The following is a 26580-nucleotide window of genomic DNA, read 5'->3' on the forward strand; positions in this document are numbered from 1 at the left end:
TGACAAAATAGCTGTCAAAAATGCATTCCTACATTTTACAAAATGAGAAATAGAATTCTGATCATAAAAAATTTGCCTTCAGTTCCCCTTTAACCAGCTTCATGAGGTAGTCACCTGGAATGCTTTTCAGTTAACAGGTGTGCCTCATCAAAAGTTCATTTGTGGAATTTATTACCTTCTTAATGCGTTTGAGATCAAACAGTAAATAGTAAATTGCTTACGGCTAAACCACTCTGACAATGCCTGATACCGTCTGATCTCAGAAGGTAAACAGAGTTGGGCCTGGTTAGTACTTGAGTGGGAGACTGCCTTGGAATACCAGGTACTGTAAGCATTTTGGCGGCATGGTGGTGTAGTGGTTAGCATGGTCGCCTCACAGCAAGAAGGTTCTGGTTTCGAACCTGGTGGCCGGCAAGGGCCTTTCTGTGTGGAGTTTGCATGTTCTCCCTGTGTCTGTGTGGGCTTCCTCCGGGTGCTCCGGTTTCCCCCACAGTTCAAAGACATGCGGTTAGGTTAATATGGGACGGCTTTGGGCTGAGGTGCCCTTGAGCGAGGTACCTAACTCCCGATTGCTCCCCGGGCGCTGTTAGCATGGCTGCCCACTGCTCTGGGTATGTATGTGTATGTGTGTGTGTGCTCATTGCTCACGTGTGTGTACATGTGTGTGTTCACTGCTTCAGATGGGTTAAATGCAGAGAGGAAATTTCACAAGTGTGTGATGAATAAAGTTGTGCTTTCTTTTTCTTTCTGTAAATCATAAAAATACAGTAAATAGCCCTATTCCACAACTGTAGTAATCCATATTATGTCAAGAACTGCTCAACTAAGTAAAGAGAAACGACATCCATCATTACTTTAATACATGAAATGTCTTTTCTTTAATAAAAATAAAGACCGTTGAATTAGAAGGTGTGTCCCAACTTTGACTGGTACTGTATATTTATCTATTATAATGTATGACGATGATCTATTATAATTTATTACATTCACTGGCAGAAGTCTGGTGAACTGAACATCATAAAGGTCCACATTTGGCCTGAAGGCTGCATGTTCAATAGATCCGACCTCAAGGATAATAGAAGTTAAAGGCATGAAAGAATACCAGGAACTACCTATTGAGCTTTTGGTACCTGGGTGCATGTATGAAGTAGTACAGGGGATAACCTGCTTGCTACTAATGTCTCATATAATGATCTTTGACTTCTTATAAGCTTATAAGCTTCTGTTTGACACCAGGCAACATAACAGATTATTCCAGAGCAAGAGGGACAGAGATACAGGAAAGGGGGGGGGGGGGGGGGGGAATACCAGGGTAGACTATTGTGTTGTATGTTTTATTTGCTGTATTATGTCCTAATACATCAAATAAAATTGACCTTCATTGTGTAATCTACACTGAAAAAAGAGAATGTGTTGGCCAGAATTAGAAGAACAAAATACATAATGTTAAAGGGATCCTCCAGCGGATTTATTCTCAAACTTATTTTATGTAAAATTGGTTGTAGATTTCAAAAATCAAACTTTCATTTTTGGAAATCAAATAGTGTTTGAGAAAAATAAATTTTCTTTAAAATGTCAGATGGGTTTCCTGCGGTGGTGATGTATGCGATGATATCGGGTAGTGGTCACTTGGAGCAACTCAGCTGTTTATATTCTGTAGATCATGTAAAAAAGATTTTGTAGCGCAAGGTCTCATGTCTGATCCAGTTTCTGTTGGTGATCCTGTGCCACAGCTGAGCTAGCACACTTGGCATTTTCTCTGTGGAAATGCAGTTCAGTTCCAGCTTGTGCTTTTTTTTTTTTTAGCATCATTGTGGCATTCATATACTACACAGTGAGGCATACTTATTTAAAAACAGATAAATTTGATAAAAAATACTTGTAAAACTAGCAAAACTACAATGTAAACAGAGAATATAAACAGCTGAGTTACAACCCCAATTCCAAAAAAGTTGGGACAAAGTACAAATTGTAAATAAAAATGGAATGCAATAATTTACAAATATCAAAAACTGATATTGCATTCACAATATCAGTCGAAATGTCGAAAGTGAGACATTTTGAAATTTCATGCCAAATATTGGCTCATTTGAAATATTTCATGACAGCAACACGTCTCAAAAAAGTTGGGACAGGGGCAATAAGAGGCTGGAAAAGTTAAAGGTACAAAAAAGGAACAGCTGGAGGACCAAACTGCAACTCATTAGGTCAATTGGCAATAGGTCATTAACATAACTGGGTATAAAAAGAGCATCTTGGAGTGGCAGCGGCTCTCAGAAGTAAAGATGGGAAGAGGATCACCAATCCCCCTAATTCTGCGCCGACAAATAGTGGAGCAATATCAGAAAGGAGTTCGACAGTGTAAAATTGCAAAGAGTTTGAACATATCATCATCTACAGTGCATAATATCATCAAAAGATTCAGAGAATCTGGAAGAATCTCTGTGCGTAAGGGTCAAGGCCGGAAAACCATATTGGGTGCCCGTGATCTTCGGGCCCTTAGACGGCACTGCATCACATACAGGCATGCTTCTGTATTGGAAATCACAAAATGGGCTCAGGAATATTTCCAGAGAACATTATCTGTGAACACAATTCACTGTGCCATCTGCCATTGCCAGCTAAAACTCTATAGTTCAAAGAAGAAGCCGTATCTAAACATGATTCAGAAGCGCAGACGTCTTCTCTGGGCCAAGGCTCATTTAAAATGGACTGTGGCAAAGTGGAAAACTGTTCTGTGGTCAGATGAATCAAAATTTGAAGTTCTTTATGGAAATCAGGGACGCCGTGTCATTCGGACTAAAGAGGAGAAGGACGACCCAAGTTGTTATCAGCGCTCAGTTCAGAAGCCTCCACATCATTCCATTCCGTTTTTATTTACAATTTGTACTTTGTCCCAACTTTTTTGGAATCGGGGTTGTACTCCAAGCGACCACGACCTGACGTCATTGCATACGTCAAGCCCATCTGGCATTTTAAAGAAAATTCACTTTTCTCGAACACTATTTGGTCTCTGAAAATGAAAGTTTGATTTTTGAAATCTACAACTAATTTTACATAAAATAAGTTTGAGAATAAATCCACTGGAGGATCCCTTTAAGTTTCTCATTAAAACATGATTTAATTGCTTATACTAATTTTAATTTAAATTTTTGTTTATTTACTATTATGAATTATGTAGAGTGAGTGTGATCAATTCATGTACAGTTTTAAAATAATCCAATTACGTAAAAAAATCTCATGAGGATGTTGGCACTCATGGAAAGAAATAGCTATAGTATTAAATTAAACTGATTAACACAAGTGTGACATGACTGACATGACACTGCAGCAGGAAATGTTGCTGCCTCACAATGCTACTCACCCGAGTTTGATCCAGGACTTGAGTGAGAGTGAAGGGCTTGAGTTTTATTGAGGGCTTTGAAAATACTTGATGTTGGATGTACGAAAACAAATTGTGTTACTGTAACTCAATTTATTCACGTGCAACTGATGTACATATTTGAATTCAGTAAAATTAGTGGACCTTTTTTCAGTGATGGTGCTAGTATTTATCACATGAACAATACACAAGCATGTGAATAATACATAAACGTGTTGTTCAAGTGTTTATGACAGGAACAATACATAAACACACATGAAAAATACATAAATGACATGGACACATACACCATAAACAGAAAGTCAGTGCTCTGAGGCTTCCCTCTCCCCTGCAAGCTTTCCACAAAGGGATCTCTGATAAATTCTGCTGGTAGGAAGTTATCATTTGTTTTATTTGGTGGATGACATTATTAATGCTATGGCTAAATGTGGAGTGGGTAAAGCATGTGTAATTAAGCTCCAGCTCTTGTTCTCATTAGTGCTCCACTAATCAGCCTGGTCCATAATAAAAGAGAAGTTTTCTTAATCAGGTAGGGTAAACAGGTTTGACCGAGTTTATCAAAATGTCTGCCTGGCGTAAACAGAAGTGCATCTCAGGAGGGAATGCACATTCATCACAGTGATAACTTCTTGCTCTGACTTTGTGCCGGCATTTGGATGCCTCATTTTATCAAATTAATATTGCTGGTGCGTCAGGGGTTAGAAGGAGTCGCAACACTTGTAGATAATCAATGGAAGTTGTAAATATGATTAATGAAGGGCTCTTTGCACTGATTAAGTACTTAGTCAGCCTCGTTTAAACTGATATCATCCCCATTTACTTAGACACAACGAGGGATGGTAGGGACTGTGCCAGGAGGCTGTGTTTACTGCGCCAACTGTGTATAGAGATCTTGCAGTCACGTGACCGGAAAGTACACAACCGCCATCTTGTCGGTCAAAAACACCGCTGAATACTGCTGCACTCGTGTACAGAATGGATCAATTTCAACCGACGAACTACACGGCTCATTTTTCTAATGAACAGATAACTAGATATATGTCTAAAATAAACGATCTACAGATTTGTGACCCTTATGGCTTACCGGACGGAGTTTTCACGACCGGATTTTGAACTGCCAGCGGAATACCCGGACGTGTATAATTACCTCATTAACGTTCCCTCGCTGTTCAGTGGTGAAGCACTGCGTGCTTATAAATCTCTGGACAGTTATCTCTACAGAAATTCAGGATTTGTCAGCGACTCAGATGTGGCATCTTGTAAACAAGAATCCTCATTGGACGGGTAAGTCACTTAAGTATTGAGTATAGCACTGACCAGCCGATTATAGAATAGAATAAGGTAATTCCAGCTGTAATTCCAAATCGTCCGTCTTGTTTACATGGATCTGGCATTGGAGAGGTAGAGGCTTGGCAGTGGAGATTTGAGTAACTGTTTTCTGAGCTTAGTCAACAGGCCAGCTCTGCAGCCTTGCTTTTGCTTCCGCTCCCGGCGCCGCCTCCTTCGCTTTGCTTCCGATAACAATCCACGGAGACCCCGCTGGCCTCGCTATCTCGTCCGGAATGTTTTTTTTTTTCTCGTCCGGAATGTTGTGCATGCGATGGAAAACGCTACAAACCGTCATTTTCTGCTGGAAACCAATGTCCAGTAAGTCCATACGGTTGTAGTGGATATTGAAGTCCGGTACAGATGAACAACACGCAAAAATACACACAAAAAAACATAAAAAACGTGCACAGGTAGGGAGAGCTTATAGCCGCAGCTGTTGTAGTAGAATTGTATATAGTAGGGTTTTCCAGAAGAAAAGGTAGAAGTAAAAGCAGAAGTAGAACCAGAAGTAGAAGTAGAAGGCGGAAATATGGCATTTGACCGACAAGATGGCGTCTGTCACAATCTGGATCGGCTGTGACGTCACATACAAGTGCTCCATAGCAGGGGCGATTTCTCAGAGACAACAAGGGAAGCCGAGCTTCCCCTAAAATTCTTTCCCCAAACTGCGGCATCTATGACGTTGAATTCTCATTAAAACAATAACTTGCATAACATAATATATGCCCAAGATTGTATTTACGTTCATAACTATCCTGTAACTTATTTGAGTGATGTCTGACGAACTTGCAGTTCGCTACGAGAATCACCTTTGCTGCCAGGCTGTAACCAGCGTTGCCAGATACTGCTGACATTTTCCAGCCAAAATATGTTCAAAACCCGCTAAAATGCACTTAAAACAGCCCAATCTGGCAACACGCTGTAACCTTTCTTATTTCAATGGGCTCTATGGACTGGCAGCCGGGTATCCATTGCAGTCTATGAGAGGGCTCTGAACAGCCAATTTCGGCTAGTTGTTATTGGTTAAAATCGACAAAATCATCACTTCCAGGGAAGCCGGGCTTCTCTGGGACTAAACGAGACAGTGGGAGGGACAAGAAGCCGGGCTGATGAAGGATTATTGGAGGTAGTGAGGAGGGCGGGCTCTGTACTTCGGCGTCGGCGAGGAACACGGAAGTATGATCAGTGAGTCCCTAGCGGATGTTGAGAAAGTGTAGTCGAATTTCTTTTCATATAAATGGTTCTTCTCATTGATGTCTCTGTACATTACTCTGTAAATAAATGTAAATATTACTCGTTGTGCTCTGTTAACTTTCATCCATTCTATCAGTTTGATCATTTGTGAATTCACTCATTTATTTCATTTGTAGTTCAATCTGGTTGTAGGCTAGCTGGAGCCTTATTGGGATCTGCAGTGCTAGCTGCTAACAGAAATTGGTGAAGTCTCTGGAAAGCACAACCAGCTGGTATGACAGGGTCACAGACCATTTTCTGGAAAAGGAGCAGAGGGCAGAATTTGTGTATAAATAGTGTGCATCATATAATGTTCATGAATCTGAAGTGTGTATATTGTTCAGTAATGTTAAGAGAATGGTGGGCTCTGTGTTATAGGTTATGCCTGGGTATGATATTCAAGGTTCTGTGTGTTGCATAGCCTACCTGGTTATGAATTTCCAGACTGTGTTGCAGAAGATGTTCAAGGATGTGTTGCACAGCTGGGTGTTGTGTTAAAGACTCTGTGTTGCATATCAGGGTACGATGTTCAAGGCTCTTCGTTGAATAGCCAGTGATTTTTGGATGTTTGATATTTTTGATTAAGGATATGAGGCACTAGCCTGGCAAGCCAGACTATAACATGAAATGTACAAGCAAAAATACTTTCTGCCACTAGGTAGGGTTGTCTAGTTCACTATGCTAATGGGGCACACCTTTCTATGCTTTGATATCCGGCCTACAGGCTTTACGATGAATACGTAAAATGGGCTACCCCTGTTTTAAAAACCAGCAGCCGCCACTGGTGTATAGTCATACATGCAGAAGATATGAACCATTGCTGGATGTAATTACGTATGCCATACAACATGAGTGGGAAAAGTAAGAGGTCTTTCAAAGCTATTTAAGGAACTTAAATGTTATTTTTCACACTCTCATTCACTTCTGCATTCACTTTCTGGCTGCCTTTCATATGCACAGTCAGGGACACAAATGAAAGAAACTCACTTGACCCTCTTGACTGTATCTGTGGGGGCAGTTGGACCTGGGGTGGGCTTGCGTTTCCGTGGCCTGCCAGGACCTCGACGAGCTGGGCTTCTTGAGGTATCCTCTTTTCTGTGAACACACACAGTTTGTCAATCACTCTAATTCACACTAATGGTGTATAGTGGGTAGCACTAAGCCATTCTAATTGTTGCTGTGGCCAAGGGAAGGGGCTTAAGTGAGCACAGGGGATTTAACCTACTGGTCAATGGCTTAAGTAAGGAGGATGTTGTACATGCTGGGTGGCCTTAGCTGTTGTATTTAAGCAAAGGGAAGAATGTTTTGGAAAGTGCTTACAAGAATGGGCGTAAGGAGCAGAGTAGGTACAGTGGTGCTTGAAAGTTTGTGAACCCTTTAGAATTTTCTATATTTCTGCATAAATATGACCTAAAACATCATCAGATTTTCACACAAGTCCTAAAAGTAGATAAAGAGAACCCAGTTAAACAAATGAGACAAAAAATATTGTACTTGGTCATTTATTTATTGAAGAAAATGATCCAATATTGCATATCTGTGAGTGGCAAAAGTATGTGAACCGTTGCTTTCAGTATCTGATGTGAGCCCCTTGTGCAGCAATAACTGCAACTAAACGTTTGCGGTAACTGTTGATCAGTCCTGCACACCAGCTTGGAGGAATTTTAGCCCATTCCTCCGTACAGAACAGCTTCAACTCTGGGATCTTGGTGGGTTTCCTCACATGAACTGCTTGCTTCAGGTCCTTCCACAACATTTCCATTGGATTAAGGTCAGGACTTTGACTTGGCCATTCCAAAACATTAACTTTATTCTTCTTTAACCATTCTTTGGTAAAACGACTTGTGTGCTTAGGGTTGTTGTCTTGCTGCATGAACCACCTTCTTTTGAGATTCAGTTCATGGACAGATGTCCTGACATATTTTCCTTGAGAATTCGCTGGTATAATTCAGAATTCATTGTTCCATCAACGATGGCAAGCCGTCCTGGACCAGATGCAGCAAAACAAGTCCAAACCGTGATACTACCACCACCATGTTTCACAGATGGGATAAGGTTCTTATGCTGGAATGCAGTGTTTTCCTTTCTCCAAACATAACACTTCTCATTTAAACCAAATATTCTATTTTCGTCTCATCCATCCACAAAACATTTTTCCAATAGCCTTCTGGATTGTTCACGTGATCTTTAGCAAACTGCAGACGAGCAGCAATGTTCTTTTTGGAGAGCAGTGGCTTTCTCCTTGCAACCCTGCCATGCACACCATTGTTGTTCAGTGTTCTCCTGATGGTGGACTCATGAACATTAACATTAGCCAATGTGAGAGAGGCCTTCAGTTGCTTAGAAGTTACCCTGGGGTCCTTTATGAACTCGGCGACTATTAGATGCCTTGCTCTTGGAGTGATCTTTGTTGGTCGACCACTCCTGGGGAGGGTAACAATGGTCTTGAATTTCCTCCATTTGTACACAATCTGTCTGACTGTGGATTGGTGGAGTCCAAACTCTTTAGAGATGTTTTTTTCACCTTTTCCAGCCTAATGAGCATCAACAATGCTTTTTCTGAGGTCCTCAGAAATCTCCTTTGTTCGTGCCATGATACACTTCCACAACCATGTGTTGTGAAGATCAGACTTTGATAGATCCCTGTTCTTTAAATAAAACAGGGTGCCCACTCACACCTGATTGTCATCCCATTGATTGAAAACACCTGACTCTAATTTCACCTTCAAATTAACTGCTAATCCTAGAGGTTCACATACTTTTGCCACTCGCAGATATGTAATATTGGATCATTTTCCTCAATAAGTAAGTGGCCAAGTATAATATTTTTGTCTCATTTGTTTAACTGGGTTCTCTTTATCTACTTTTAGGACTTGTGTGAAAATCTGTTGATGTTTTAGGTCATATTTATGCAGAAATATAGAAAATTCTAAAGGGTTCACAAACTTTCAAGCACCACTGTATGTGTGTTCATTCTGTGTATAATTCCGTGTGTGTGTGTGTGTGTGTGTGTGTGTGTGTGTGTGTGTGTGTGTGAGGGGAGCCCATCACTCACTGGTGGTCATGCTTCCTCTGTAACTTGGTCAACTCTTTCTGTTTCTCCTTGTAGCGCCGCTGAAGCTCAGCCAGCTGTACCCTCATCGCAAGCTCCTCCCTGTCCAATGTTTCCATTATACTCTTCACCGGACACACCTGCAAACCCCGCCCACACAACCCGCAGGACATCAGTTAATGCACTGGACTGCCAACATCAAATCCAACTCCACCTGTGTGCTCAGGCAGAATTGGAGCTGCATTTACTAACACACGTTTGATCCAAAACCCAAAAACGATTTGATCAGTTCATCACATTCAGGGGTATTTTAAAGAACAAACAAACATATTAGCTGAAAATTTGTGCAAATAATCAAATCATTTTCCACTTGCCCTGACACTCATGTGATAGGCCATTAAACATCATGCTTTTCTAAGATATGATTTTGTAAGCAGATACTGTGATCTGCCCATAGGTGATAATGGATTTGTTGTTATATTTTTATGCATTTATCACAAAGTGATCCAAATAGACTCATCAACAGCAATCACAGTCAAAACACAATGATAAGGTGTGAAAAGAACACATGTGTAAAGACTAGTATGGCTCAGGAACAGATGGGATAGTGATACCGGTTCATGTTGCGGTGTCCATTTCCATTTCCTGCGCAGGTTAACTGTACGACGTAGAGGAGGGAAAGGCTCAGTAGTGATGGGTGGAGACACTTCTAGTGCCCTTGCAGCTGCAAGTGTTGCTAGACTCTCGAGGTCAATAAGCAGTCTCTCTTCTCCTGCAGGGATAACCAATTAACATATTTTAAATGAAGTGCTGCACATTTCTGCCTTCACATGATGAGACAAAGACTGAGAATCAGTGTGTGATATATTTATTTCTATAAATTTCTGGCAAAAGGAGTTGTGCAGGAAGATATTCGCTCAATCTACATGGAAATGTCTGCACTCATCACCCGCTGTCCACTGGAGGTAAACCTGTCTCCAGTAATGCAAAACAAAGCTTTGTCTAAGTTCTTCTTCTTCTGTCATTCTCACACACACATACCCTTAGACAAGTGATATGATGAGGTGGTACTATGTCTCATGCAAACAAACAGAATTAAACAGACAAACGTGATTACATGAGAGCGAAAAGAGAGAGCAAGACATAGTGTACGTGAAGCAGAAGGCAAAATAAAGAGCAAACAGCCTCTAAGTACAAAGTTATATTCTGCAAGCACCTTGTGTCTTTCAGTCTCTGAATGAGTGATGATGATAGCTATTAACCAAAGAGCTTATCTCTAAACACGAGGCCTAGATGCCAGGAGCCATGTTACACAAAAACAGGGGTGGGTGGGAGAGGGAGAGAGAGAGAGAGAGAGAGAGATGAAAGGGGGATTTCTCTACATTTATCCCAGTCATTAGGGCAGGCCACACGCTCACAGCAAATGAGCCTTGAATATTCATGGCAGCTCAAGCTGGCCTGAGGAGACTGTATGTGCATTTTGTGTGTGCGCGCGCGCGCATGTGCATGTGCGTGTACGTGAGTGAGAGTAAGAGAGACAGATGCCACACCAACACAAAATGAAACTGAATCGTGGTGTACACACTCAGTGAGAAGGAAAGTGAGAGAGAGGAGGTACGAGAGCAGGAGAAAGGGCAATGAAGGAAAAGAGTGTGAGAGAGGGGCAAGGGAGGAACGATAACAGGGAGAGAAGAGCAAGGTAAGCCCAGAGGGTGGTAGAAGGCAGGCAATAAGAGGTAAAGTGTTTATTGAGCCATCTATTTATTCTCAAACATGCCCTCATTACTAACATGGAAAGAATCCAATTTCCTCTACAGAGGGAAAACCCGGGGAAATACGCACACCATACAATGGAAGGGTGGAGTGTGTGGGTGCAGGAGACAAGCATGGGAGAAATACGGGACAGAAGGAGAGAAAATGAGGGGAAGCTGAAAAGGAATCAGGTAAAACCAGCATAACTGACAGAAAACTGATTAAGACTGATGACAAGCCCTTACAGTGAGAAGGCATGAGACAGAAAGAAAGAAAAAAGTTAAACAGAAAGAAAAGCAAAGAAGAGAAACTGAATTTATGGAAAGAAACACAGATAGTATGGATAAAATGAAAAGAAAAAGAAAAATGAAGAAAAAGAAAAAAGGAGCGAGAGGAAATAAAAAAAGGCAAACAAAAAAGGGAAGGGAGCAGAACTGCTCACTCCAGTGGAGGTCTTTGGTTTCCCAGGGGTCTTTAGTATCCAATCTGATTGACATCACTATGGCAGTTATAGCACAGTGGTGTTCAAGCTGAAATCAATCTACAGTCGGCTCTAATGAGACAAGCTGAACCCACCATGCCAGCTACAGCTCATACAATCTCGCCTGGCCAAAGGAGTGGAGAGGAGGAAAAGGAAAGAACCAAGATCCCAGAGAATACAGTCCTGCTACATCAACACCCTCACTGCAACATCTTTTAATTGGTACTTTCAAAACACTCAACCGTTATTCATTGGAACACAATGTGGGAATATGATGGGGATGTTGAAAACCATTCGCAATTTCTACAAAAAAAAAAAGAAAAAAAACTGCATTGTTTTAAAATTATTTTTGGAAAACTAGCTAAAATGAGGTTTTTGTAACATTGCAGAAATAACTGGGTTATATTAAAACAACTGATCGAATAGAAATATTGAGTTTCTTTCTGTTTTGTAATGCAGGATTTGTATAAGAGAAATGATTACAGTCAGAATTCTGAATATTCAGAGGCAGGAATACTGTATTAAGCTGATTTATTAACAGTTACAGTTTAAAACACTTCTATTAAATCAAGGGCATGTTCGACACCATCAGATATCACTACACTACGGAGTACTAAAATCCATAACAGATTTATTATGGTTGAAATGCTGTTTATTACTAATTTTTAAAGCATTTATTACTGAAATTACGTCAGGATAGATATTGCACCATGACTGTGTATGAGATGGATGTAACTGCTACACAGGCAAAGAAAGGAAACTATTTTAACACTGATGCATAACCATTATCCAGTTTTATAATAACTCCGTGACACCATTCTTTACAGATATTATCATTTAGTCACTTGCTGAGATATAAAAAGTACAAAGCCAATTATGTCACTTTTAATAGTTGGTCCAAACACACACACACACACACACACACACACACACACACACACACACACACACACACACAGCTGAGTAATAAATGCAATGAACACAGAAAGTGTTTTTTTTTATGCTGTAGTGGGGCCATTTGGGATTTCTTAGCTTCTAGAGAATGTTTGTGTAAATAAAAACATCCTTTGGCAGGGAAGCGCAAAATGCTCCGTGGAAAAGCAACAAGGCTTTAAAGCAGCTCTCACAACAATGGAGGCTAATTAGGCAACAAAAGGATTGCAATCCTAAGAGGGAAAAGATCAGCTGCTTTTACCATTTCATCAACTCTTCACAGGGGGAAGACACAGGCAGCTGTGGAAAAGCTGGGCCTTTTTCCATCTAAAATGAGCTTTATAAATGTGATCAAATCGGTTAAAGGGCAAAGGCAGGGGAGCACTCTGTCCCTCAGGATGACTCAGTGGACACAGTCCAATCCACAGGACCGGGAAGGGGGGGCGTCACATCATTATGCCTGCCTTTTAAGATAGGCTCAATCCCTTTTAAGAACAGCATCCCCCAAGTCTTCACTCTCTCTCTCCCATAGGAAGTACAGAACCCCAGAAGGTTACAGAGGACTTGATTTTTCATCATCAGAAGACAAGAAGGAGTTTGAAGTATTGTGAATGTGTATGTAATGTATGTATATAATGTAAATATGAGTGTATGGGTAGGTGTATTGTATGTATATCAGGAAGAAAGCTGTGTGGTCAGTTGAGAATGGTCATTGTGTACATGTTTGTGTGTGTGTGTGTGTGTCCGTCTTGGAGGAATTAATGGGGGTGTGTGTTATCTTTCCTTCGCAGAAAGGACAGAAAGCTGGCTGAGCTGAAAAGCCCTTTTACACACCTCGTCTTGTGAGCAGAAGCAAAACAAAATGAAAGACACAGCCATAGCCCTCCCCTGTTGCCTATATCACAGTGCTACAAGAATGCATATGCAAAGCACTGATGAGAAATTAAATCATGTGTACAAGTGAGGTGAGGGGGTGTGTGAGGCAGCTTTTGCTGTTCTGATTTAAAAAAACAAAACAAAACCCACACTCTGTTGCTGCACTACGTGGTTTCCAAAATCAGTTTTAGGTCTGAATTAATACTCATCTGATGTGCATGTGACTGCAGACAGTATTATAAATATGCATGACTACCTTCACTCTCCATGTTGCTGCCGTTCTTCTCTTTCTGTCGTCTCTCCAGCTCAGCAAGCTCACTCAGAAGTGCCATGCCATTTTGAGGGGGTGCTATACAAGCAGGCGCCTCCACTGGGGCAGCCATCTGGGCATCTCTTGTGGCACAGAGAGCTGCCGCAATCAGAAGCTCCAGACTCCAGATGCAGGATCCAGGATACTGGTTACCAAGAGCAGAAAGCTCAGAGCAAGGAGAGGATGGTGATGATGCCTGAGTGAGCTCCAGATCTACAGATGCACTGGATGAAGTACAGTTTTTCTCAGTCCTCTCTTGGACATCAGGTGCCTCCACAGAACAGAGCTCCTGGGAAGCAGCAGATAAATTCTGGACAGGATTTACAATCTCTTCTTCCTGAGTTTTGACCTCCTCGGCTGGGTCCTGGACCTCCAAAAAACTGGGCTGATCAGTGGTGAAGGTATTAGATGCCTCTATTTGTGAATTCTCCCCTGTAGGTGGAGCATCCAGGCAGGGGGATTTGGAGGGGTGTTGGCATACAGGTGGAGAGGGAGCAGTAGGAGGGCAGGTAATAGCCTTCTGTTCTTCATCCAACCCTTCCTTTTCTGCCATCACCCTATTCCCTTCCTGGAGATCCTCCACTTGGGGTCCCACCTGGGCAGCTGAAGTGGGGGATTCTCCTTCCTGGCACACAGGCTCATCCCCCATTGTGGAAAGTGAAAGGGGTTGTGGTGCTGGTTCAGCAGGTTCCGCTTGCTCTGCTTCCAGGTCAGCATGTTCAGCTAACTGGACTTCTTGTGGAGATGGACCGGCCTTGTAACCAATTGCAATGGCAGGATAGGTATAGCCCGGTGGAAGATCTGGGGGTTGGGGGTAGAAGGTAGTGTGTACAGGGAAAAAAAAATCATTAGTTGGTCAAACTATCCTCTGGCTAGGTTCAGTTTGTGTATAAGACATTTCCATTATTAACTCCAAGGAACATGAACAGCTCCTCCTGCCACACAGTTTTACCATTCATTTGTTACAGTGTGACCTTACCAGTTAAACTACATGGCACAGCTCCTAAAGTATGGTGTATAGGTGATGGATATGATGTATATTCAATCTTCATTGACAGTGTGTACTATTCAGAGACTGCGTTGCATTTATCTATTACCATTCACACACATAATGGAGCCTGCACCATAAAGACTATGGCATAGCAGGCATGATCAAATTTTCCATGAATACTGAATTATGTTCAAGGGTGTTATGGATGCAGTGTGTGCACTGTTTGTGTGTGAGAGATTGCACACAGGAGTGTTTGCATATAATTTAGTCTCTGAGTGAGCATGTGTATTCATCTCATTTGGGGTGAGAGTGAAAATGATTGTGTGAGTAGCAGTGCGTATATGTGTGTTTATGCAGTGCACATTTGTGTGTGTGTGTGTGTGTGTGTGTGTGTGTGTGTGTGTGTGTGTGTGTGTGTGTGTGTGTGTGTGTAAGGGAGCTGCAGCATAGCAGGGTATATTGATGACAGCATGGTGTCTGGATGTGATTGCAGAGCTAGCCCTGTCACCCAGTACTGGGTTATTGATGGTATCCATCCGCCCTTCCTGACAAAACCGACAGATGAATTTGTATCCTTCCGCCAGCCAGGCCTCAAGGACCCCTGAAGGATAAGAGAGCCCCCATCTACAGTCATGCTGGCCTCCTTTGCACTGTCTATTACAGTACCTCAAGTCTATTCTTTCTCATGCACCTAAATAAATTAAACATGTGCATCTATAAACAAATAGATGACATTCAAACGCGGTTGAAAAAAGGGGGAAGGAAGCAATCCTATTTTTGTAATACAAACTGATTGTCAGTCATCAGTAATCAAAGAGGTATGTGGTTCTTCAGAAGCACCATCTTTTTTTTATCTTAAGCTTTGTATGTTTCTCCCCAGACTGATTGTCCTTGAGAGGCAGACCAAAGTCTTCCCCCATATCTCTCTTACGCTCTATTTTTCGGCCTGGAGCCATGAAGCCAGGCATGATGGTAAGACCTTAACCTTGAGAATGGTAATGCAGTGTTCCTTTTTGTCTCATCTGCATGCTGTTATTTTCCTTTAGAAATATAACTGTTGGAAGAAAAATGTTTCACCCTTTGAACCTGCATAAAAATGACTTCTCTACTATCACAAGTAGTTAGACATTGTACACAAATATAAGCAATGAATTTTTCAGAACCAATATAAAGCCAGTGAAGATTAGATTGGAACTGAGTACATCAGACCCTTGAATTATGGGTATTTCACCCATATTCTCACCAGGTTCCAGAGAGTGAGGGTAGTCCTGTGGTGGCTGGCCCTCTCCTCTCTTGTCCTGGGACTCAGCTTCTTTGGAAAGGTGGGGGGTGGCATGGGGGCTGAGGGCAGGAGAGCGGGGTGCTGCTACAGCTGGGCTTGGCTCGGGGCAGGGGGTGCACGGAGTGCTCTTAGGATGGGGCCGTGGGGCTGGTGAGTGACAGCAGGGTGAGAGACGAGAAGCACATCCCCCTGGAGAGGAGGCGGAGCGACTTTTACTGGAGGAGGGGTAGGAGAAGGGTTTTGCTGGTTTCAGGGTGCGAGGCTCAGGAGGACTTTCATCCAGATCAATAGGGGGATCCTCGGGCTTCCTCTGTGGATGTGAAGGACAGAAACAGGAAGTCATCACAGGAAGTCCAACAACAGAAATGGTAGCTTATGCAATTCATTTATAATTATATAATTTCACCTTTTCACAAATCTGTCTTATGTAAAATCAGTGCAAAATGCTCGTACACTTCCACATATTTTGCTGCTAAATCGTGAGATACAGCCTGACATCATGGCTGATGAGCCCCAGTTCTTTGGCATTCTGCATTTGGGAGTTTTGCAGCCATTACTGTGCAGAAAATGTACCTTATATCTGTTTTGCTCCATTTCTGAGAACAGTCTAGTTCTTCGAACAACTAAATGCACTTTTACAGAGTTGTTGCTAAAGTACTTTTTTGTGCATTCATATTACCTGAGAATGTGTATGCCTATGTGCCAGCTCTATTGCCTGTGCTGCTCTGTGGTGTTGCTGGTGCTGATGCTGTTGCAGCATATAGAGCTCTTGTTGCCGTAGAAACTGGCGGGAGTAAACTGAGGAATGCTGTATGTGAGAAGCAGGCCCTCGAGCCCCATACACTGGGGGCCATAATCCCTGCTGCTCCATTACATCTACGGAGAGGGACAGAGACAAACAGAGGGATAAGTGAGTGTGAGAGAACCTCTTTGCACCCGTTACCCTGCAAAATCTTACTGGTAGAAAGAAAAGGTCTTACTGGCTCATTTTCCTTTACACTCTATTACCATCTATGGAAAACACAGCCCAAAGCCTCTTTATTACCTTATGAGGCTGCACATTTGAAACAAAGGCAGATCAAACACTTTATGTTGCCACTCACTTATCCTTGCTGTTAATCGTGGCTTACCTCTTCAGATTAACTCAATACGATGGCCACCACTGAGCTTTCAACACTGGCCTGTTCCCTACTACCACAGTAATCCAGGTCAAAACAATTCAGCCCTGCTTGCTCAAACTGTCACATGAATGTGGCTCTTTGCATGAGGCCTTCCTGACAGGCTGCTAGAGAGGAAGATGACAGCCAAGTTCCAAATGGCACACTCATTCACCTGAGCTTATATGGTCTCAACATGACTTAAGGGTGAAATGAAGAACTATGTCTTTCTAAGATGGCACACAAACTGTTGAAACTTGGGCCACCTAGGTTGGCAATTCTTTCAAATACATGGAATTTATGCTGTTCTGATTGCAGGCATCTCCAGTTGGCTTGAAGGGAGGGGTTATCCAAGGACAGACTTTATCAATTTATTGTGTGTATTATAAGACATGCCTTTATGGGTGGGAGGGAGAAAAAGCAAGCAAAAAAAGCACAGGGAGGGATGCACAACAGCTGTGTACTTTGTCTCAAGCTTGAGATTCAGCCCACAAATATTTCAACACAATTTGATTCTTCAACTTCTTTTCACATGCTACTCGTTCTGTCCCCCTCCTCTACCCTCTCCACCCATTCCCTCCTTCCCCAAAGTGTGGTGGGGCTCTTTGTTGGGCAAGATTACTGGGACGAGGGTAATGTTTCCCTGGGGAAGGGTCCAGTGGGTGCACTTCCACTCTCGGATGCGGCTCCTGCCGAGCGCTGAAGGAAAGTGGTGCACCGAAGAGCAGAGAGCTAATTAAATTTCACAGACTGAGATGGGAGGTGGGAGCACACACAGCACTGAGCAGATCACTACAGTACAGCACACAGGCACGCAGCATATAACGGCCATGGTCAAATCAAAGTGCTGCAAACAGCTTTGTGAGCAGGTGTGGGCTGACATCAAATGAAGCTGCCATGAGCTTGCTTTACACAGCAATGTGTACTGTGAAGCAGTGTAAAGAAACAAATCACATTACAGTAAAGAACAACATAAGGAAAATAGAGCACTGGGCTTAACAACTACATAGCTCTCAAAAGTGCACAGCAAACAACTCAGGCCTAGACAAGATTACTGTAAAAACTTTCTCTTAATCTCCCTGAGTCCCACATGTTCATTCAGTGGATTTTTTTTTAACAAAGAACAATAGGGTCATCCCACGCGATGAATAATATGAATCAGAATTCTGACATGCAAATATTTGCATGCTGACTCACATTGTTCAGTGAATTATACATGTCTCTGCACGACATTGTCAATGACACACCCTTAAATATACACCCACAAATCATTTAGGGTAACCTGCATTAATACTTTTATAGTTCCTTACTCTTCCTTTAATATATAATTGGTGGAACATACCAACTTCCTGCTTAAAACAATCTTCGAACCTTTCTGAACAGTTTTCCTAATTCTATTTTGAGCAAACAAATAAAGTTTTAGAACTGCACCTGGACCCAGTCTCAATCTGATAATAAATTGCATGGCTTAATAAAGCATTTTTTTTTTACAGTGATAACAGAATAAGAACTGAAAACTGGAAGCAGAAAAAGCTTAACATTACAAGGCAAATTAAGTCAGAGAGTATGTATAATTCTTGAGTTAAAGACCACAGGAAGTAATGAAAGCATTAGAAAGACTGTTGTGCATCAGTAAAATCACCATCAAGCTTTTATTAAAACACATTTAAAAACATCCACACTGCTGCACTAGACAAATATAGTTTTGCCAGTATACCTAGGTGATGGGTGGCAGGGTGGGCAGCCGGCTCAGTGGGTAAAACTACCAAGGCAGGAGAGGGGTCCTGCGGAAGGGGCAGGACAGGCTGCAGGGGGCTGGGCAGGGTTGCAGAGAAGCCTGGGGGCAGGTTCTGGTGCAGAGCAGCATGACTCAGACCTAATGACAAACCACACACCGTAGCAAACCAGTCAGAATAACATATATGTATATAGACATGGGTGTTTTACTGGGAAATACGCCACTCATATTTTACATATGAACTACATCCGGGACATCGAGAACTGCAACCGTAACATATTTCTCAATATGTCACTTGTGAGGAAATCACTGAATTGTTTTGATAAATTTGGGTACTATTTGTTTGTGAATGTGTCTATCCATCCATTATCTGTAGCCGCTTATCCTGTTCTACAGGCTAGCTGGAGCCTATCCCAGCTGACCATGGGCAAGAGGCAGGGTACACCCTGGACAAGTCACCAGGTTATCGCAGGGCTGACACAGAGACAAACAACCATTCACACTCACATTCACACCTACGGTCAATTTAGAGCCACCAATTAACCTAACCTGCATGTCTTTGGACTGTGGGGGAAACCGGAGCACCCGGAGAAAACCCACACAGACACAGGGAGAACATGCAAACTCCACACAGAAAGGCCCTTGCTGGCCACTGGGCTCGAACCCAGGACCTTCTTGCTGTGAGGTGACAGTGCTAACCACGACACCACCGTGCCGCCCTGTGTCTATACAATAAAAAGAAAATCACATGTTGGCTTGAAGATATGAAGTTTATGTTCTCCTGTTGAAAAACTTGCATTTTTCATACAAAATACATTGCAGAGCTGAGTGACATATTTCCCGATATTTTCAGTCCGATGATGTCACTCCCAGTGTTTTCCCATTGACAAGACAGGCATTGTCAAAATGGCGAACTGGTTCAAAATTAAAATCTTTTTGATGAACTTGTATATTTTTGTGTCAGGGGATGTGTCGATACAATATAAAGAACATTACACAGTGGCACAAAGATATCAAGTTTATCTTCTCATGTTGAAAAATATCACTCTCTCACTCATGATATAGCCATTCACCACTCAAAGATAAACTTTATCTTCATGCCACCGTGTTTTATATACACACACACACACACATATAGATAGATAGATAGATAGATAGATAGATAGATAGATAGATAGATAGATAGATAGATAGATAGATAGATAGATAGATAGATAGATAGATAGATAGATATAGTGTGTGTGTGTGTGTGTGTGTGGCTAGATTACTGGGTCATTCATATGGCTAGATGACTGGGTCTGAGCATCTCCAAAATGGCACATCTTGTGGGGTGTTCCCAGTATGTAGTGGTTAGTGCCTACCAAAAGTTGTCCAAGGAAGGACAACCGATGAACCAAGAACAGGGTCATGGGTGTTGAAAGCTCATTGATTCGTATGGGGCACTAAGATGCCCTTTCTGTTTTAGCCAGCATTAACTTTTTCAGCAGTTTGTATTACAGTAGCTCTTCTGTGAGATTGGACCATATGGGCTAGCCTTCATGCCCCATGCAATTCAATGAGCCTTGTCCACCCATGACTCTGTCCCCGGTTCGCCGGTTGTCATTCCTTGGACCACTTTTGGTAGGTACTAACCAATACATACTGGAAACACCCCACAAGATGTACCATTTTGGAGATGCCCAGACCCAGTCATCTCGACATCACAATTTAGCCCTTGTCAAAGTCATTTAGATCCTTATGCTTGCCCATTTTCCCTGCTTCCAACACAACAACTTCAAGAACTGACTGTTCTCTTGCAGCCTAATATATCCCACCCCTTGACGAGTGCCATTGTAACAACATAAACAATGTAATTCACTTTACCTGTCAGTGTTTTTAATTTTATGGATGATCTATGCATGTATTGCTAAAAAAGTGAGGTGGAATATGATGACTCAAATGCTAATTTAGAGCCATGGTTCTCAGAATACAGTTTGGGGATCCCCAGGGGTCCATGAAGCATAGCCATGAGGTCAACATTTTGTAAATTTTGTTAAATTGGTGGAAATAGCAACATATTATAATTATAGTTATATTTATTATTGTGATCTTACAACCCCAATTCCAAAAAAGTTGGGACAAAGTACAAATTGTAAATAAAAACAGAATGCAATAATTTACAAATCTCAAAAACTGATATTGTATTCACAATAGAACATAGACAACATATCAAATGTCGAAAGTGAGACATTTTGAAATTTCATGCCAAATATTGGCTCATTTGAAATATTTCATGACAGCAACACATCTCAAAAAAGTTGGGACAGGGGCAATAAGAGGCTGGAAAAGTTCAAGGTACAAAAAAGGAACAGCTGGAGGACCAAATTGCAACTCATTAGGTCAATTGGCAATAGGTCATTAACATGACTGGGTATAAAAAGAGCATCTTGGAGTGGCAGCGGCTCTCAGAAGTAAAGATGGGAAGAGGATCACCAATCCCCCTAATTCTGTGCCGACAAATAGTGGAGCAATATCAGAAAGGAGTTCGACAGTGTAAAATTGCAAAGAGTTTGAACATATCATCATCTACAGTGCATAATATCATCAAAAGATTCAGAGAATCTGGAAGAATCTCTGTGCGTAAGGGTCAAGGCCGGAAAACCATACTGGGTGCCCGTGATCTTCGGGCCCTTAGACGGCACTGCATCACATACAGGCATGCTTCTGTATTGGAAATCACAAAATGGGCTCAGGAATATTTCCAGAGAACATTATCTGTGAACACAATTCACCATGCCATCCGCCGTTGCCAGCTAAAACTCTATAGTTCAAAGAAGAAGCTGTATCTAAACATGATCCAGAAGCGCAGACGTCTTCTCTGGGCCAAGGCTCATTTAAAATGGACTGTGGCAAAGTGGAAAACTGTTCTGTGGTCAGACGAATCAAAATTTGAAGTTCTTTATGGAAATCAGGAAGGTCGACCCAAGTTGTTATCAGCGCTCAGTTCAGAAGCCTGCATCTCTAATGGTATGGGGTTGCATTAGTGCGTGTGGCATGGGCAGCTTACACATCTGGAAAGACACCATCAATGCTGAAAGGTATATCCAGGTTCTAGAGCAACATATGCTCCCATCCAGACGACGTCTCTTTCAGGGAAGACCTTGCATTTTCCAACATGACAATGCCAAACCACATACTGCATCAATTACAGCATCATGGCTGCGTAGAAGAAGGGTCCAGGTACTGAACTGGCCAGCCTGCAGTCCAGATCTTTCACCCATAGAAAACATTTGGCGCATCATAAAACAGAAGATACGACAAAAAAGACCTAAGACAGTTGAGCAACTAGAATCCTACATTAGACAAGAATGGGTTAACATTCCTATCCCTAAACTTGAACAACTTGTCTCCTCAGTCCCCAGATGTTTACAGACTGCTGTAAAGAGAAAAGGGGATGTCTCACAGTGGTAAACATGGCCTTGTCTCAACGTTTTTGGAATCGGGGTTGTATATTTATTGTCACATTTGACTGGTCACTTTAAATTAATGGGTTTCATCAAAATCTCAATAAGTGTATCAAAAGCTAGACAGCTGCAATAAATGCCCAAAATATTTATACATTTGAATCATATGCCAAATATTTGAATAGTTGGATTGTGTGCATAAAATGAATCTGTAACAAAGGGGACCCTTACTACAAAACCTTTAGTGTTCAAAAGGAATAAGTGTAGGGTACCATTTTGCACACAAGCAAAGATCATTTTAATGACCTTAAAGCTAATACTAATATATGTAAACAGAATTAAGTAATGGAATCTAATATCAAAAAGCCTGCAAATGACATTAGAATAAACTGAGAATCTACCATATCGCATACCATACGAGTGTCCAATCCAGAGGGAGGGACTTCCTGTCCGAGGCATCCAGTGATGAGCTGGGTGAGTATGTACAGTTGGATCAGCTCCTAATTGACTCCCACCTGGCATGATGAGGTGAGAGGTCAGGTCTCCATGGCAACTGCTGGAAGGATGGATCCTTGCAAACTCAACTAAGTCCTTGTTTTCCCTGAATAGAGTAAGTATAAGAAGTAAAGGCATAACTGATGACTTGCATCTTAATTTATAGTCATTTTTAAGAGATGGTAAAAAATTCTGGTCATTATTATTTAAAATAAGTAAGTAAGTGTACCTGAGCAGAAGATCTCTTTCTCTGTCTAGTGAGGGCAGAGACAGCTGTTCCTCAGATATACTCTTCCTTTCCTCCTCCACCTCCCTTTCTACCGGGTATACAGTGCGCCCAACACCTGCCACAGAAGGATGATTCAGCAGAACAAACTGGCAACCCAGCACTGACAACACAAACTAAGTAGGTATTTTGTTTAACCTAATGTAAAACACCAATCTTGTCAATTGCAACACAATACTTGGAATGTTCACTTGTCAAATATTGTATTTAAATAAGTATGACTGAAAGACAAAACAGTAAACAACTTGTCAACCAAACTCAATCTGGCACTAAAATGACTAAAACACCCAATCTGGCATGTTAAACTTCTGAAATGTCAAGACCAATTTGCACATAGCTGATTACGTGATTTAGCAACCAAAAATGACTAATTGGAGACCATTCCTGTAATCACACATTCAGCAATTCACATGTGTGGTTTCCAAATGTTTGCAACTATCACTGTTAAAATGATATCTGTCTTGTTATCTCAAATGGACATGCATACACATTGCACACAGACGCACATACGCACACAGTCTGAGCCTCCTGCTGGTGGCTTACCCTTCATGCTGGGCAGCACTCTACCGTGGCGGCTGTGGGTGGCAGGCCTGTCTGGTGGGCGGCACAGAGGCTCTCTCTGCCTGGCGACTGCCACAGCAATACCCACAGGGGGCTGCCTCACTTCCCCCTCCCCCTCACCGGAGTCACGGCCTACCCGCTCTGAGCGCTCACTCTCCCCAGAGGAACAGGCCCTCCTTGAAGGCAGAGTTTGCTTGCCCTCCTGTTGGGCACAGCTTGCACCACCTCGATTCCTCTCACTTCTGTCATTCTTTTCTCCATTCATCATTCCCTGCTTCAGGCTACCCAGGCCCCCAAACGGGCTCTTCTGAGAGAGCAGGTGTGGCTGCTGGTTGCTGTACTTCATCAGGTTTTTCATGGCACTGTTCTCTGGCCCATGAGGGCCTACTGAGGGTTGCTGGTGGGCAGGGAAAGGAGGATGAGGCCCCTGGTCCCCTGTACCAAAAGAGTCATATGATTTGCGTCGTTCATTGTCAGATTGAGACTGCTGCCCTCGCACTTCCCAAGAAGAACCTGTCTGATGCCCAGTGTACACTTGTGCTGCAATATCCACGTCTTGTTTTCTTCTGTCTCGAAAACTGCTGCTTGGACCCAGATCTGGATCCTGACCTTCAATTCCAGTCTTGCTGTTTTGCTGGTGATGGTGTACCCTAGCAATCCTCTGGCTGTCCCGCTGGAGTGCACACCCACTTTCATTATTGGGTTTGCTTTCAGATAGAATTCTATGAGGTGAACCTAAGTGTGAACAGTCCCGGAAGGGTGGAGTGCTGGCATAAGAGCTGCTTTTAGCCTGGCAGCCATCTTTGGCTCCCTGGGGCAGGGAGGGTTGATATGCATCTGTCTCTGAGGAATTCTCAGCAGCCTCTGAGCTATAGGAGTGTGTTGGGAGATTGGAATGTGGCTGGTGATCATGGCCATGCTGTGCCTGCTGTGGTAAATGTGAATGGGAGCCTAGAGACCAGTCTAAACCCTTGTCTGCTTTACTGTAGACATCCTGCTGCTGTTGATGTGAAGACTTTTTATGACAGCTACTAGGAGTAGGGGGGGGAGGTGCAGGAGGAAGAGCTATTCTGCCTCCATTACTACTCTTTTCTGAAACTTTGGCCTTCCCTATTCCCTCTCCTCCAACTTCTTCAACCATTCCTCTTAGACCCTGACAGTGAGAGTTACCCAGCTGAAATGGCCCACTGCTCTTATCACCCAGAGGTCCCACAGAGGGCACAAATGTGGGCCCTATGACTTTGCGATCCCTGCCTGCTCCAGGAGCTAGACTTTTATCCTGAGCAGAGGACACGGTTAGTGGGGCAGGAGGACAATATAGGTCTGGATGTGGATGATGGGGGTGGTGATGGTGGGGATGAATAGGGTGCGGCCAGGATCCTCCAACTGCTGAGCCCAGGCCAAGGGGAGGAGGCATAGCATATGGTACTGGATGGGTATGGCCTAGCATTGCACTATGGCGCAGGCAGTCTGATGGAGGCTCACTGATTCGCATCTCACTACCCACCTCTTTGCAGCAGATATTACCTCCACCCCCTTTTGGACCAGTTCCTAAATTTAAGGCCCCTGGCCCTACACAACTGGGGAGGGAGGAGCCCCTGACTGCTGTCCCTGTATGAGGGCCATTATGGGTCTTGGTAGAAAGAAGGCAGGCGCTCAGGTGCTTTGGATCATCTTTGTGTCTGGGGTTTTCCTCTGGCCCTAAAGGGTGGAGCTGAGGATGATGGTGAGGATGGAGGTGTTGGTGATGATGGGGGGCTGGCGAAGGTGGGTCATGGTGCTGACGGTCTTTCACCTCCTGTTTACTTTTCTCCTTGTCTTTCCCTCCAACTGCTATAACGCGTTCTACTGTATCTGACTCTTTAGAGTTTTTCTGGGTGGGCCCACTACCCCCAGGGTCCCGCTCGCGGCTACAAGAGCCCAAGGGGTGGCTAGTGGCAGTCCGAGTCAGTGACGGTAAGTTGTGATTGGTGGAGAGAAGGTGGGGTTGTGATGAGAGGCTTCTGATATAGAAATCTGAGGAATAAAAAGATAGTGAGAAAAGGAAAGTATGAGAGACTTCATGCTCTTAAGATTATAATTCATGAACTGACCATATGTTTGTATTAGTGTTAATTGTGGAAAGACAGATGGAATGAGCTTCACATACCTTTTGAAGTGTTGTAAAATCGGTGCTGTCCGTAGAGAACACTACTGTTTCCATGGTGATCTAAGGGGCTCATGGGTAGAAAGGTGGGGGCCAGACTTCCAGAAAAGCGGGAATACCCTGGGGCTACCAAGAGAGAAACCAAGAAATAGAGAGAAAGTGAGAGAGGAAATTGTCAGGAGAGACAAACTAAACCTAAGAGTGACACACTTGGCCTTTTGCTGTGCTGTTGCTGCAGCAGAATGAAGGTCCATGAAGCCCTAGAGCAGGACAGAACCTTTCCAACAGCCCTGATGGGAACATGCAGATTCTCGGCTCCATTTGGCATTCATAAATAAGCCATAACATATACATGAGCTGCTGATCATCTCTTATTGTAAATGAAACATTTTTTTTTTAAATCTTGTATGCACAGTGTTTTGATTTCAGCTTCCAGTTCCTCTTTTAGCTGCAGCTGCTGTGTGAAGTGATCAAGGACAACAGTGAAGCAGTTTGACAAGCCGTGTTAAGAAAATAACAATTATTAATGATATAGTGAGTGTTGCTGTTATTTTATCTCAACAGATGATCATGCTTTGGGTGTGAGAACATCCAAAATGCAAATCTGAATGCTGATCTACCATGTTTTGTATACAGAAGTTTTGCAACGCTTTAACTGTTAAATTGTCAGTTGTTTGCTTTCTCACATTTTTAGGGCTTGTTATAGTTTATTTCTTTGTACTTACTCAGTGCATTTAAAAAAAAAAGCCACACACTCCTATACACAAATAATCAAAGGGAAAAAAAAAAACTTGTCCTTCAAGCAGCTGTTGTGTGCACATCCCATGGTTTCAGAGAAAGGTAAACAGCATTTTGCTTTACTCTGCACCTCCAAGGTCAGGGATCTGTATCCTGGGATAGTGGAGACCACAGCAGAAGGCAGAGGGAAGGTTCATGTGGAAACTAAGCAGACAGCTGACTTACAGACCCTGAGCACAGTTCGATGCCAAGCAACCATGAGCCACAGAAGCACTGGCCCAAATATACAGAGGCACTAAATTGGAATGTGACCAGTTTGCCTTCCTGAGATTTTTACTCATCTATTTATGTTTCTTATTAGATTATTATGTATAGTTTATAGTTTCCACATGCAT

At 42.7% G+C, this 26580-nt stretch overlaps 1 protein-coding gene and 1 pseudogene across 7 annotated transcripts in view; one reads left to right on the forward strand and one right to left on the reverse strand.

Annotated features, from left to right (window-relative positions):
- Positions 1-26580, reverse strand: part of bahcc1b (BAH domain and coiled-coil containing 1b) — a 444689-nt gene that overhangs the window by 25115 nt on the left and 392994 nt on the right. For 6 of the 7 annotated variants that reach the window (XM_060940000.1, XM_060939997.1, XM_060939999.1 and 3 more), the window contains 11 exons: positions 25451-25573; positions 23284-25317; positions 22684-22798; positions 22361-22560; positions 18496-18654; positions 16301-16497; positions 15583-15931; positions 13295-14149; positions 9611-9768; positions 9000-9136; positions 6932-7039 (listed from right to left, as the gene is read on the reverse strand). In XM_060940000.1, coding sequence (XP_060795983.1) covers positions 6932-7039; positions 9000-9136; positions 9611-9768; positions 13295-14149; positions 15583-15931; positions 16301-16497; positions 18496-18654; positions 22361-22560; positions 22684-22798; positions 23284-25317; positions 25451-25573 — 4435 coding nt within the window. The remainder of the gene's footprint in view (positions 1-6931; positions 7040-8999; positions 9137-9610; positions 9769-13294; positions 14150-15582; positions 15932-16300; positions 16498-18495; positions 18655-22360; positions 22561-22683; positions 22799-23283; positions 25318-25450; positions 25574-26580) is intronic. The other variant, XM_060940001.1, reaches the window with a different exon arrangement.
- On the forward strand, positions 216-334 carry LOC132898675 (5S ribosomal RNA; annotated as a pseudogene).

The sequence above is a fragment of the Neoarius graeffei genome, chromosome 14 (assembly GCF_027579695.1).
Source record: "Neoarius graeffei isolate fNeoGra1 chromosome 14, fNeoGra1.pri, whole genome shotgun sequence".
NCBI classification, from domain to species: Eukaryota; Metazoa; Chordata; class Actinopteri; order Siluriformes; family Ariidae; genus Neoarius; species Neoarius graeffei.